Here is a 13353-nt window from a genome sequence, read left to right as displayed (position 1 = left end):
TGCAAGTATGAGCAAGAAGAGCTGTCAGGGTGGGATTGCAGGAGTCTTTATTGTTGTTCATGCACAGTCAACTGGTGTCATTTGGATTCATTAAGACAGACATGGATTACATTTATGTGGTCATATATGGACACACTTGAACAACACAACTTGCTGCCACCCCAAACCAGATTTTCCTCAAGGAAGCACAAAGTAAACATAATATTCCCCATCACTTCAGAAGAATAGGATTAGTAAAACAGTGTAGCCATTTCCACCCATAAAAAATAAAGCAAGCGACTTGATTTATAGTGCAACAACTGAACTGTACACCCTGAAAATGACATTCATTAGGACCCAGCGCCCTCTGTAATCCTCCCTGCTGTCTAATACTCAGCGCACCATACTGCTGACCTTACTGCTATACACACCCCCAACCTGACACAGTGAGAGCTAATTGTGAAACCTCACACCAAATCAGCTCTTAAAACTGCTGTTGACGATACTCAAAATACCTATGCCAGCTGGACATTCTGACAGCCATCAGCAACAGATAATAAAAGAAGAACAACACAACTGGTGTATATTATCATAAACTAATTTCATTAGGAAATCATCAGGAAACATCCACAATTCCTAGAATCCAATTCATTTGCATGTACATAGTATGCTAAAAGGAGGGGTGGAATCCTGTGCTGGTAGTAAGTCTGGTAAAGGTTGGCAAGGCGTGGTGTGCTAAAATCGCATGAAGCAGCTTTAAGGGATCACCACACACCATATAAGCTTCATTGTTTGTTTTCTGCCATGCCAATTAAGCTGTTATTTCCATGCACAGAGCAATAACACAACGTTGGTATCCCCCCCCCAAGGCCATGGCTTTTTCTTCCTCTAAAATGCCTCATTCACACAAACACACACTCATGGACACACATCACATGGACATATACACACGCTCACTCTGCTCCAAAGGCCTCGTTCACATTTTCTATTACCGAGCCCACGGTGCCTCCGGCCAGTCCGCCGGCTATCCCCACCACGTTGCCCAGTCCTCTGCCCACTCTCCAGACCAGCTTGCCCAGGCCGTGGCCCACCGTCTTCACCTGGTGGCCCAGCTCGGACACAACTGTGCCCACGTAGCCCCCGCCGTAGTCCCACGCCGTTTCCCCGAAGAACTTGGACACGGACCACGCGTTGTCCAGGGCGCCTCCGAAAATGCCCACGCTGTCCGCGGCCAGCTGACCCACGCCGGCCACCCCGTCGTAGCAGGCGCCGTACAGGCTCCCCACCAGCGGCGAGGAGCAGGAGTAGATCCCCGAGAAGCACAGCTCTCCCACGCCGGTCACCAGGCCGACGGCGGTCGACACCCCGCCCCATGCGTCGCACACCATGTTCTGGAAGAGCGAGAAGGTGCCGCAGGGCACAGTGGACAGCACGGCCAGCTCCTCACCCAGGACGTAGGTCACCTGCCCGGGCAGAGCGGTCAAGGTGGAGACGACTGGACGGACAGGGGCGTAGAGGAGGGACACGGAGGAGGAGAGGAGGTACATCAGTGCTCCGCCCACGAAGGAGCCCGAGCTCTGGGTTTCATTCTCCATCTCCAAAGCCTCCTGAAGCTTCACGGTGTCATCTGAAGGCACTGCACTGCCTTGAGCCTCACTTTGACTGGATGACATCACTTCCTCCTGGGTGACCTCTGGGACGTCATCACTTCCTGTGTCACCCGTCTCACTGACTGAACCTGCCAGCTCTCCGTCCGCATCTACTGAGGCCCCTGCCTCTGATTCGGCCTCCTTTCTCAAGCTGTCCAGTTTCTCGAGGAGGAGCTCCACCACTTCGCTGTCGCTGTCCACCTCCCCACAGAACCCAGTGAAGACTGCGGCGACCCCGGTGACCTCTGCCAGCTCCTGGACGCTCAGCACCCTCTCCTCCTCCTCCTCCCCGCTCCCCTTCACCAGCCCCATGCTGAACACTCCGCTCTCCTCCCCTCCGGAGACGCAGCACACGGCTGACCACAGCGCGCCTGCCCGGCAGCCTCCGTCCTCCCCCTCGCTCAGCCCAGCGGCTCCGGTCAGCACGAACAGATCGGCTCCCTCAGGGGCACCAGCGGCGCACTTGGGCACCGCGACCTCCCTCACCAGCCTGGAGACGAGCGCGTCCCACGCCGAGCGGGAAGGGTTCGCCGCCGCGTTCCCCTCGATCTGGGCCCCACCTCCTCCCAGGAGAGCGGGCACGAGCACCTCAGAGTCAGGTGGACTCTCCGCACGGGAGCCCTCCCCATCATCTGCAGCCTGGAAGGAAATCAAAGAGTGGGGGGGGGTCAATGGCACCAGCACACTGACTTACGTAACATGAGACCTGCTGAAGCTGCAGACATATGAGCTGGTCTGCAGCAGGCAGAGACACACGCCGGCAACTGAGGCGTGTCACCTCACAACACCAGCCTCTTGGCAAACGTAGACATCAAATCAACCACATATTTGCTCCGTCATGAGTAATGTGTCCACTCAGGGTAGTGAAAGCACTGCTGAACTTTGAGGTGGCCTAGCTGTCAACAGTGATGCACTGCACCCTGACAACATAGCGAACACCCTCAAGAGGGCAGTGTTATGTTTGTTTAGATATAAATATTTGTTGTGGTTTTAAAGTACACAGTGACCAGCACAGAGTGCCATTTCTAGACTATTACTGTTGACTCCAAACACAGCAAGAAATAGGATAATGTGGTCATAATGTGGCCTGGGTGTAATTCAGTGGAGTACAAATACGTCCTTATGCACAGTACATGTCATTTGTTGTGTAGTATCTATTGTTATGTATAACCATTACAGCCCCATTATGTAATGGTCAAAATGAACTGCAGGATGTTCCGTCCTCCTACAGCAATGCTTTACTTACTCTCAAAGAACACTGAGTTCTTATAAATAAACTATCAGATGGGATAGAACATGTGAAGCTAGCAGGTGAAGGACTGCTGATCTTACCTGTGTGTCGGCCGCCTGCTCTCCCCAGTTGTTCTCCTGACTCAGGCAGAAGGCGGAGTAGACGCTGGCCCCACAGGTGGAGTTGTAGAGCGAGGCGAAGCTCCGTCCCCCGGGCAGGCTGTGGCAGCGCTGGACGAGCTCGGCACCGTCCGCTGCCTGGGCGGCTCCCCGGGGGGGCGTCTCCTGGTAGAAGCTGCGGCGGCAGAGGGAGAAGTCGGGATCTGTCTCCGCCTGGCTCCGCGCTCGGCCGCTCAGCAGGCCCAGCAGCAGCAGCGCTGCCAGCAGTGACGCAGCAACACCGACTCCAGCAGCAGGCATGGCTCTGTCTCCCTCTCTCTCTCGCTCGCTCACTCACTCGCTCAGTCAGTCCAGCCCCTGCAAGCTGCTGTGGGGGGGGGGCAGCCTGTGCTGCAGCGTGATGTGGGTGGGTTCTGTGTGCGTTTCCCCTCTGTGTCAGACAAAGGCTCAGCTCAGCAGATCAGTTCATTCCTCCTCTCGTTTGCTCCCTCTACTCTCTCTCTTCTTCCAATTTGCCCTTATCTCCTCTGACTGCGCTCCACCCAAGCTCATTCTCTCCCTCTCTGTCACTCTCTCCCTCTTGCATGCTAGAATGTGTCTGCCCATATCCTCTCCCCCCTCTTTTTTTCCCTCGTTGCCTTTGACAACCCCACCTTCCCTCTTGCTCAGTTGCAGCCTCCATGAAGCACGCTTCAGACCTGCCCTGCTGTTAAGTACAAAGAAACACTCACACCCCTGCTAACCAACTACCAGTATGGCTGCATTCCCAAGCAATGCACCAGCAGACCTTTCACATGGTGATAGACAAGCAGAATTACTTGGACACACCCTCACAAGGACTACAGGACTTATACACCCACTATGTACAGTATAATGCAGGTTGCTATGGAATTGTAACTATGCAACTATTTTTTTTCAGTGACTCTATCCACATTCTGTAGGTTTGTTCTAGATCGTTCTCCCTGTGTGACACTGTGACAACACACAATGCTGCAGGACAAAGGGAAGCATGTGGATGGTGTGATAAGGGTGGTGCTGAAAGCAGGCACATACAGTGTCAACGCGACAAAAAACAGACAAGCAACTTATGTAGCAAATGTGTTTATTTTCTAACATTCAAGACGGAGCAACACAAAAAAAAACAATGAAACAAGATACAAAAAATACACACAAAAAATATGACAAGAATTCTCTCCGGCCACTCCTTCGTCCCCACCTGAAAATTAAAAAAAAAAAAACCACACAAGTAAATTAATGAGGTTTCAGTGGGTGTGACGCAGTCACCGATACCCAGGATAGTGTGTCTCGCTCTCTCTCTCTCTCGCTAGGTCGCCCTTATCAGTCTCTCTTAAGGCTTAAGGCTCCCCTCTGGCCAGTCTGTCAAAAGCACCTGGCACCAAGATTACATCGCAACTAGTCATTGGTTTTCAATGGTGCCTCCAATGTATAGAAGATAGTTTTGAAGCAACCTCTGCTGCAGTGGTTACAGAAACACACACTCACACTCACACTCACACACGGGTGTGTCTCCGTTTGACTTTCCCCTCTTTTCCCAATCAAGTTGAGACAGTTACAAAAATGCACACAGGTAGGATAAGGAAGGCTCGTGGGTAAAATTGTAGTCAAGTTATAACACAACGTTTAAATCAGAGAACAGTGACTGGCATGATCTAGGTCTTATTATAATTATGTAACACATCTGCAAAACAGTCAAAATCTCCAGACTTGAGAGAGGAAAATACAGACAATGCTATCTAAAACCAATTTGAAGATTGCAAGTGACTGGGCACTACGCACTATCCTGTAAATTAACAACATGAACAGCATGTCCACTTTAATGACACCATATTGTGTGTAATAGCATTAGTTCATGCAGAGGGCTGGTGTAACATGGGAGTGCTATAGAGGCCCCCAGCTCACCTTCATTCATTGGGAATGTCAATGACTAACTCGGCCTCGTCTCCCTCTCCTCTCTCCTCCTCTCCTCGGTCACTCTCTCCGTCGCTGTCTCCCTCCTCCTCCGCCGTGTCTCCGCTCAGCATTTGCCGTGGGACCCAGCTAAACGGCGTGCCAGCCGCCGGGGCTGCTGCAGGGGCTGATGGGTAATTAGAGGCTAATGGCGGCACCACCTAAGCAGTGTATGTATGTGTGTGTGTGTGTGTGTGTGTGTGTGTGTGTGTGTGTGTGTGTAGAAGGGAAAAATTTGTATAAAAAGCATTAACGCATGTCCTACATCACTGCTAGTAATGATGATAATGTATATTTCATAGAGCAACTCCTTCTACTGCAGTCCAGTGCTTTATGAAATATGAAACACCGGACACCATCCATTTACGGATGGTGTTACCTAGCCCTGACCAAGGGCTATGTATTATAAATCACCTTCTTTTTTCCACCACCCTCCCCCTTCTATCTCTCTCTCTTGCATCTCTCGCTCTCACCTTCCCTGCAGGGTCTTTCTTGTGTTTGGGCGTCTTTGTTTTTCGCTCTTTCTTCATTCGCTCAGCAGGGGGAGCCAAATACTCTGGCGGGAAGGGTAGCTACCCACCACAAACACACACATTCACACACACGCACACGCACACGCACACACGCATTACCATGCATAACATTAGGATGCAAACACAAAGGAACACAATCCAACACAATCGCCATGCATGGAGTCACACCAGACAGACATGAGAAGACAAAACCAGCATGTACTCCACATATGGGATTTTTAGAGATCCCATTTGGCCACACAAGGGTTATAAGGTGACAGACACACGAAAAGAGAGAAAAAAATAATCATATATGAATAAAATGTGAAACTATGTAAAGACATAACATGTGTATGGGGAATGAGAGCCAGGTCAGATGGCTAAACTGCGAGTGAGAGAGAGAGAGAGAGAAGTGGCCAGGGTTTACACTCACTGTGGTGAGGTACTGTGAGGAGGTGGACGACGGGAGCGTGTTGGCGGCCGAGCGCGAGAGCAGAGAGAGGTGGGAGGACGTGGAGGATGGAAGACCGGGGACGACAGGACTACTCCTCCTCCTGCGAGAAGACGAGTGAAAGGGAGCGTTAAAAGAGCATTAAAACCAAGACGCTTACAAAGTCTTCACTAAATGGCAAGAAGATTACACCTGACACTGATATTTTCCACTCTCAAAAGCGCTTAGTTGTGCTTTAAACATCTTATGAGCCACTCTTCACGGCTCTCTAGTGCTTGCGATACTATGAGCCTTGGAGAAGAGCCAGCTCTGACTCATACTCACTTCTTGACTCCCTCCCGCTCTCTCTCCCGGAGACCTTCTCCTTCACTGTTCTCGGAGGACGCGGTGGCATCGGAGTCTGGAACAGGGCAAAAACACACACAGGCATCTATTTAGTCACAAGGCTCTATTTCTCCCCATGCTATTTATACAGTCCTATAGATCTTTCTGCATGTAATATTAGAACAAATACAATACACTGATAAGCTTAAGTATCAATCTACTACTTAGACACACTCATACTGAAGAGGCTAACCACACCACAAATCGTTATGCCAGTGATTAGGTCAGTCTACTTTATTCTTCATTATGACTGTGCTTCACAATTGATGGGCATGAATTGTACCTGCTAGGCTACAGATTACTACTTACTACTAACAGCATCTCTTCCTTTCCTACGAAATTCTGTTATCCTGGTCATAGCTATTCTGTTTTTGACATGCAAAGTCTCTGTCAGTGGTCTGTAAATGGATGTGGATATGAAGCAAATAATTCTAGAGTAGTTTTGTGTGCCAACCCAGGAGGATGTTTATATAGAAAATTATATATATATGAACACAGTATTATTCCATCCAGCATAAGAGTGTTTCTTTCTGAGTGTATGACTGAGACTAAAACCCACATTTCATCATCTACAATATTGACACTAAAGACTAAGATACTGTACATGTACATCTGATAAAACTGAATTCATCATATTTCATGTCAACAGAGCAATTCGGCTGATATCTCTGTGTTAACCGTGTAAATGAAGATGGCACCATGACCATGCTCTTGGAAGTCAAGTCAACCCTTGTTTAACCATAATTTAATCTAACAACAGTTCAAATAGGAAAAAATCTAGGAGAATAATGAAGCATTACAGACAAAAAATAAATGTGATAACTGGTTCTAAAGCGTATGATACACAAGGCAGCTCTTTATAAGGAATGTTGCTGTTCAATGTTCCTGAGTTTTGTTGTTCTGGCACTTCCCCATTGATATTAGCCAACATTTTTTTTCCTGAAGAATTTAAATCAGTAAGAAAATGTTTATGGTCATCCAATCAGAACACAGAACACATAAAACCACTTGTGTAGGAGCACAGCAACACTGCTCCAAAAGTTACCCAATGTATCATGTTAAGGTATAGCTCAGTGAAATAAGCTATACCTTAACATGAGAATAAGCTATACCTTAAAGAATATGAATTATCTTGACTAGATATAGTGAACATTTTGTTAAGCCTGTAGAGAAATTAATTCCCTGTGCCCTTGTACTCAGTAGACTTAAGTAACTTACCTGAAGAATCATCGTCCACCCTCTCATACTGCAATAATCTGTCCAACAGAAAACTAAACAAACACAATCACATGGTATCCTCGGGTTAACAACATGTATCTGGTATTTTCATTTTAATTCTGCATCTTGCTTCCATTGCATTTTTAATGAATAAAAAGCAGTACTAAAATGCAATCTCACCTTTTGTCTCTGGACACTTTTAGGAGTTTCCTCTGTGCTTTTCTCAACTCTTCCTGAAAGCATTCTTGTTCCTGTATAGCAAGACTTCTGTGATAATGACACCCAAGAGTACAAACTACTAACTTGCAAAAACTACGAAACCAAACAATGTGCCAATGCTAGTGGCAGGATGGATACTCACATAAACCAGGAATTTCAACTTTCGCTTAAGGTTTTTATATTTCCTCTTGTAGTCCACGTCACTATCAGACTGTCCATTCATCTCTGAAAAAGACAGAGATATAGGCATTTTAAATTATCAGTAGTATTGACTCCGTCGTCCCAGAGTTAAAAAAGAATGTCCGACTAACTTGTTAGCCTCTGCCAAGTAACATGACATTTCTGTTGACACTTTATGTTAGCATGGCATGCAAAAACTGCAGCTAAGACCCCACCACTGGCGGTAGAGCAAATTCAGTGTATTACTTTCAATACAACTTATTTAATCACTCAATAAGAATATGTTTCACACATATTTAATTGGAGCTAACGTTAGGTATATAACACATCAAGCAAGCAAGCCGATCTACATGTAGCACGTTAGCCTTAAGCCATAGTCTACTTACCTGGCTGATCGAATCAGCTCAGTGCGAATCTTAAGGGTATGGCTAGACTGAAATCATGCACGGCTGCAAATCCTTGTGTTTAAGACTGCAAGGATAACGTAGGTCTATTATCTAGGCTATTTAAATGTTAATGTAAACTATGGCTCATAGCTATGGCTAGCAGGCTAGCAGGACATCGTTTCTGTTTACTTCCGTTTAGAGCCGGACATAGTTTACACACGTTAAAAGACTATACCAAAATAAGGGCCTTAAGCAAGCATTTAGAAAAAGATGAGAAACAATCACTGTTGGTGTTGCATATAGATGAAATTCAATAAGCTGTTGAGAAAAAAACTGTATGACCATTTTCTGGAAGTGAAAAACGCTAAAGTAGCCCTTTGTCTTGCATGTTCTAAACTTGACATTGGTTCACATTTTATATATAGGCCTAGGCTAGATATTTTTTTATGTGGAATTTCTAGCATTTCCAAAGAGATGCCTAAATGTATTTCTGCCTTACTCTCTGAACAAATTCACCAGCTGATGTAAAAATGATTGGGTAGGATGCGGGTTTGCCCAGAGTGCTCTCTCAGCAGTGCCTGAAAGGAACATCATCAGGAAACCAACATGAATTATACAAAGGGAACAGAGCAATACTGAACCTCTGACTTTACACCCCCTCCTCTCTCTCCCTCCCTCTTTCTCTCTCTCTCCCTCCCTATCTCTGTGACACAACAAAAATGTGAAGCACATGCACCAACCCCCTTCCAGACAGAGCACTCACTGTGAAACATAACAACCTTTCTGTTCAGTAACTCTATTTGGAGAATGCTATCAATGCCCATACACATACTGTACATAGTGTGTGTGTGTTTGTTTGTTTGTGCGTGAGGGACAGAGGTGTTTTTTCTCTAGACAGATCATTTTCTACGAAATATAACCTCCCTTCTGTTTCCCGGTTCTGTCCACTGACATGCACCTTCTTTCTTTCCACTGACAGACAAAAATAGAAAAGCTCTCACCTCCGAGCCATAAATTGTACATGCTCTCCTCTCAGACAGCAACGAGCAGAGACCCACAGTCCCTCCTACTATGTCATTCTGTTGTGTTAATGCCCACATGTTTGACCCAAGCTGTTGGGCGTACTAACAATGACAACCTGTTTTAGGGTTTAAACCTCTCCTTGCATATGACACAACCCAAACTGCTCGCCGCTTCAGCTGCAGTATATCTTTCTGTCTTTCTATCTCTGTCATCGTGACACCCAGCCAAATCTCTCTTTTTACGTCCCGGTCTCCCCACTCCAGTGTTCACCGCTAGTCTTTTTTTGTTTCCTGTTCTGTAAAGACCACTTGGAATGTACAAGAATCGCATTAAAGACACCAACAACAACTTCAACAATTCTCATCTCAATGATTTCAAGGTAAGTATTCATCTGGCATTTTACAGAGACAATGAGTGTGGTATAATGACAGCTGGTGTGTTATTAATAAGCTCTTTATAAGTAGACTTGGTTAATATATAGTCAAAGAACAAAGTTTATTCACAGGCTAACTGACCTTATTTGGGGTTTTTTCTAAGCAATCCTAAATGTAATTTTGTGGTGAACTTAACCTATATCAGTATATCTTGTTTTCTTGTTCTCAGAATAAGCTTATTCAAGCTATTAAGAAGATAAAACATGAAGTTGACGAGTGTTATGAAGAAGAAAGGGACACCTATGCAGAGGCCCTTGATGTGGAGGTACCAGAATTTACATGCAATGGATCGAGTCAATTAATTCAGAACAGTTCATGCGCCATGGAATTCATGAATGCATTATTAAGTTGCATCCATATGGGTAAACATGTGAAGTGTGTACAAACTAAACCCACAGCATTGCTAACTCCATGTGTTGTATTCACATATTTATGTTTCTGCTATAATGTTTTATTCTTTCTATATGTTTCTCTGAAACTCCTCTTGATTAGTTCAAGTTTGATGCAATGGAGCGGGAGATCCAAGCCGAGTTCCGGAACATTCATCGGTTCCTGGATGAAGAGGAAGAGAACGATATTGAACGACTCAGGAAAGAGAAAGAGAAAAGAATAAGTCTGCTGAAAGAGAGAGAAAGAAAGATTTCTATGCAAGGGAGAAATCTGGAGCGAGCCATTGAAACCCTGAATATCAAACTAAGGGAAGAGGACAGTCCCAAACTGCTCAAAGTGAGTGAGTGGGTGGGCGAGTGGGTGGGTGGGGAGGACAGGGTAGCAGGGGCGTCACGAGAGGGCATTGGAGAGATCCCAGAGAATATACTAGATGCTATTTGTCATCAAATCAACAGTCACTTGATATATTGGATCAAGTCTGTCATGCTGCCAGTCATAAACCTTTAAGCATGTGTTTAAAAGTGTCGAAAGGGTAAGGTGATATGTTTATTCATATACATGGCCAGTATGTATAGTATATAGTACAAAAGCATTGTTTCGATAGCACAGAATTGTTTATATATGTAATGTAAAAATGTTCCAAAACCTGACTTATTCATTTAATCTTTGCAGGAAATCAGAGAACTCTTACAAAGGCAAGTTACTGAATCCAATTATTTAGGTACCATCACATAGGTACTGTTTTCTTAGTGTCAACCATTTCACTCTTTAATCTACCTGAGACACAGTTTTATTTACTGTATGTATTAGTGGATGTAGCATGCATTTGTATTGTTGAAATAACACCTCACATCTAGTTCCACTGCTGTTTGCCTGCAGATGTGACGTCAACTACATAGCCCCCCCTCCCGTGGACAGTGAAGTTTGTTCTGGACAGTTTGTGGGACCCATTCAGTACAGGATCTGGAAACACATGAAAGCCTCAATATACCCAAGTACATAATATCTCTAGGGTGTGAATCAACATTATTGAACAATTTTGTACACTATAATCTGTAAATAATTTTGAGCAGCTTTATGTTCCACTGAAATGTCCATCTGTCAATCACAGATATAACAACGCTGACCTTTGACCCAGAAACTGCCCATCCCCTCCTCGCTCTTTCACCCAATTGCTCCACAGTGCGCTTCGACGATGACAAAAAGATGCCCCCCCAGGAGGAGCTAGAGAAGAACCCCCGCTGCTTCAACTATTACTACTGCGTGATGGGCAGGGAGAGTTTCTTCACTGGCCGCCACTACTGGGAGGTGGACGTGGGCAAAAAGACTGCCTGGAGGGTGGGCGTGGCACGCGAGGACGTCCCTCGGGGCGAGATGGCCGTCAGCACCACCGCCACTGGCTTCTGGACACTGTCACTTAAGGGCGGCTCCATCGTGGCCTGCACCCACCCGAAGCCCACGCCAGTGCGGACCTCCATCCTTCCCACGCGCATCGGCGTCTTCCTGGACTGCGACAGGGAGGAAGTGTCCTTCTACAACGCGGTCACCATGACGGCGCTCCACTCCTTCTCCATGGAGAACATGGATGGGCCCATCTTCCCCTTCTTTAACCCCTGTGACACAGACAATGGGAGGAACGCCTCCCCTCTCACCATGTTCATGCCTGCCTTGTGACAGATTCAAGAGAGCATTTTACAGATTAGATATTGTTAATTGTTTGTTGTATGTTGGGATGTAGTTTACCAAATCTACTACCTGCTTAAGAGGATACACTTTACCTTAAAGGAACTTCAATACCTTTCACTACTGAAATAGAGGAACATTACATGTAATATAGAGTATAAAGCAGCTACAGAAGCACTGCATTACATTGATGATTGTGTCACTGCAGTTATGGTTTATTTATGATTTATTTAATCTATTTTGTTTGTTTGTTTGTTTGTTTGTTTGTTTGACAGATGAACTCTGGAATTAACCCACATTATTTGACCACCCCTTGTGCACTTTAAGGGCATAAAATAAATCATGCTTCTATTTCCAAATACATGCTTCATTAACTTAAATGTAAACATATCAAATTATTATGGCACATAAAAAAACAGGTCTGCTATAATAGCATAATCCGTGAGAGAGAATAGAATTGAATCAATAACTGAGCAGGACAGTGGATGATTGAAGGGAGTGTTATGGCACTGATATGAGGTTACCTCTGTCTATAAATATACCTGACTGCATAACTGACTCCGATTGGAATGGGCATGATAACAATGCAGCCGAGGGAAGGGGGCAGCAGGCAAAAAGACACAGGAAGACAGACAGAAGGACAAGGCAACAAGGCATAAGAGAGAATAACAGATCTGAAAGGGGGAGCGCAGATCTAGTGCCGACCCAATAGAGCCAGTGATAAGAGCAGAGAGAGAGGGGAGTACAGAGTCCTGAGAGAGGCAGTCAGAGTGACAAAGCCAGTGTGACATGGAGAGAGCAAATAGAGTCAAGTGACATTGACAGATACTGATGGGGGGAGACAGACAGGACTGGCACACAGAGAGAGATGGAGGAGGACAGCCTTACAGAGATAAACAAAATGGCTGCCTACCTTGGCCAAGAGCTCAGCCTAATTCCTGGAGGGCTGGAGACCATTTGGTTGTGTGTGTGTGTGTGTGTGTGTGTGATCTCATCTCTTTGTGTTTGCACGCAGTGTGTCACTTTTATTGTGATCTGAATGTTCAGTTTTATGGTCAGTGGGAGAGTGGGAAAAGGGAAAGTGCTTGAGTCTGATACTGCTGCGGTGCATGACTCATCTACCTCACCATCTTGCCATGTCACAATGTCATGTAATGGCCCTATGGACATCAGAGTCTTTAGCTACTTCAGCTCTTTAATCAATAGGTTAAATCACTGAGGGGACAATGCAATTAGTCCTGACCGATACCCCCCCCACCCCTCTCTCTCCTCTCTCTCTGTCTCTCACACACACACACACACACAGATTGTCCCTCAGACAAGCACCACATTATAAATTAATGAGACATAAACAGAGACTTGGGGTTGTTTTCAAAATTCAGTTGCGCACTTTTATTATTATTTTTTTAGACATGACATAAAGAAAACAATCTTTTCTTTATAAAACGTCTAAGTGTTTGTTGCGTTGTGCAAAAAGGAGAATACAGAGATCAGCAAACTGTAAAACGTCACAGAAGTTGAGACGGC

At 45.7% G+C, this 13353-nt stretch overlaps 3 protein-coding genes across 5 annotated transcripts; 1 reads left to right on the top strand and 2 right to left on the bottom strand.

Moving 5' to 3' along the window:
• Positions 1-30: 30 nt before the first annotated feature.
• Positions 31-3911, bottom strand: LOC121720363. Its single transcript, XM_042106387.1, has 2 exons — positions 2961-3911; positions 31-2267 (listed from the first exon to the last, which is right to left on the bottom strand). The coding sequence occupies exons 1-2, from the start codon at positions 3276-3278 to the stop codon at positions 933-935; spliced, it is 1653 nt and encodes a 550-aa protein (XP_041962321.1). The 5' UTR covers positions 3279-3911; the 3' UTR covers positions 31-932.
• Positions 3912-4063: 152 nt separating this feature from the next.
• Positions 4064-8512, bottom strand: ino80e (INO80 complex subunit E). Of its 2 annotated transcripts, XM_042106392.1 has the most exons (9): positions 8297-8509; positions 7873-7955; positions 7692-7762; positions 7512-7564; positions 6234-6309; positions 5892-6012; positions 5420-5518; positions 4899-5107; positions 4064-4194 (listed from the first exon to the last, which is right to left on the bottom strand). In XM_042106392.1, the coding sequence occupies exons 2-8, from the start codon at positions 7951-7953 to the stop codon at positions 4901-4903; spliced, it is 708 nt and encodes a 235-aa protein (XP_041962326.1). In that variant the 5' UTR covers positions 7954-7955; positions 8297-8509; the 3' UTR covers positions 4064-4194; positions 4899-4900. The 2 variants fall into 2 exon arrangements, with proteins under 2 accessions (XP_041962326.1, XP_041962327.1); XM_042106393.1 differs by lacking the exon at positions 5420-5518 and having other exon boundaries at positions 8297-8512.
• A 691-nt stretch (positions 8513-9203) lies between these two features.
• Positions 9204-12206, top strand: si:ch73-54f23.4 (zinc-binding protein A33). 2 transcript variants are annotated; one of them, XM_042106391.1, is made up of 6 exons: positions 9204-9698; positions 9923-10018; positions 10246-10479; positions 10816-10838; positions 11023-11138; positions 11327-12206. In XM_042106391.1, exons 1-6 carry the CDS (start codon positions 9633-9635, stop codon positions 11815-11817), a joined length of 1026 nt encoding a protein of 341 aa, XP_041962325.1. In that variant the 5' UTR covers positions 9204-9632; the 3' UTR covers positions 11818-12206. The 2 variants fall into 2 exon arrangements, with proteins under 2 accessions (XP_041962325.1, XP_041962324.1); XM_042106390.1 differs by having other exon boundaries at positions 9223-9698; positions 11255-12206.
• Positions 12207-13353: the final 1147 nt, after the last annotated feature.

This window comes from Alosa sapidissima, chromosome 10 (genome assembly GCF_018492685.1).
Source record: "Alosa sapidissima isolate fAloSap1 chromosome 10, fAloSap1.pri, whole genome shotgun sequence".
NCBI lineage: Eukaryota > Metazoa > Chordata > Actinopteri > Clupeiformes > Clupeidae > Alosa > Alosa sapidissima.
The sequence above is the reverse complement of the archived record's forward strand: the minus strand, read 5'-3'. Positions and strand labels throughout refer to the sequence as shown.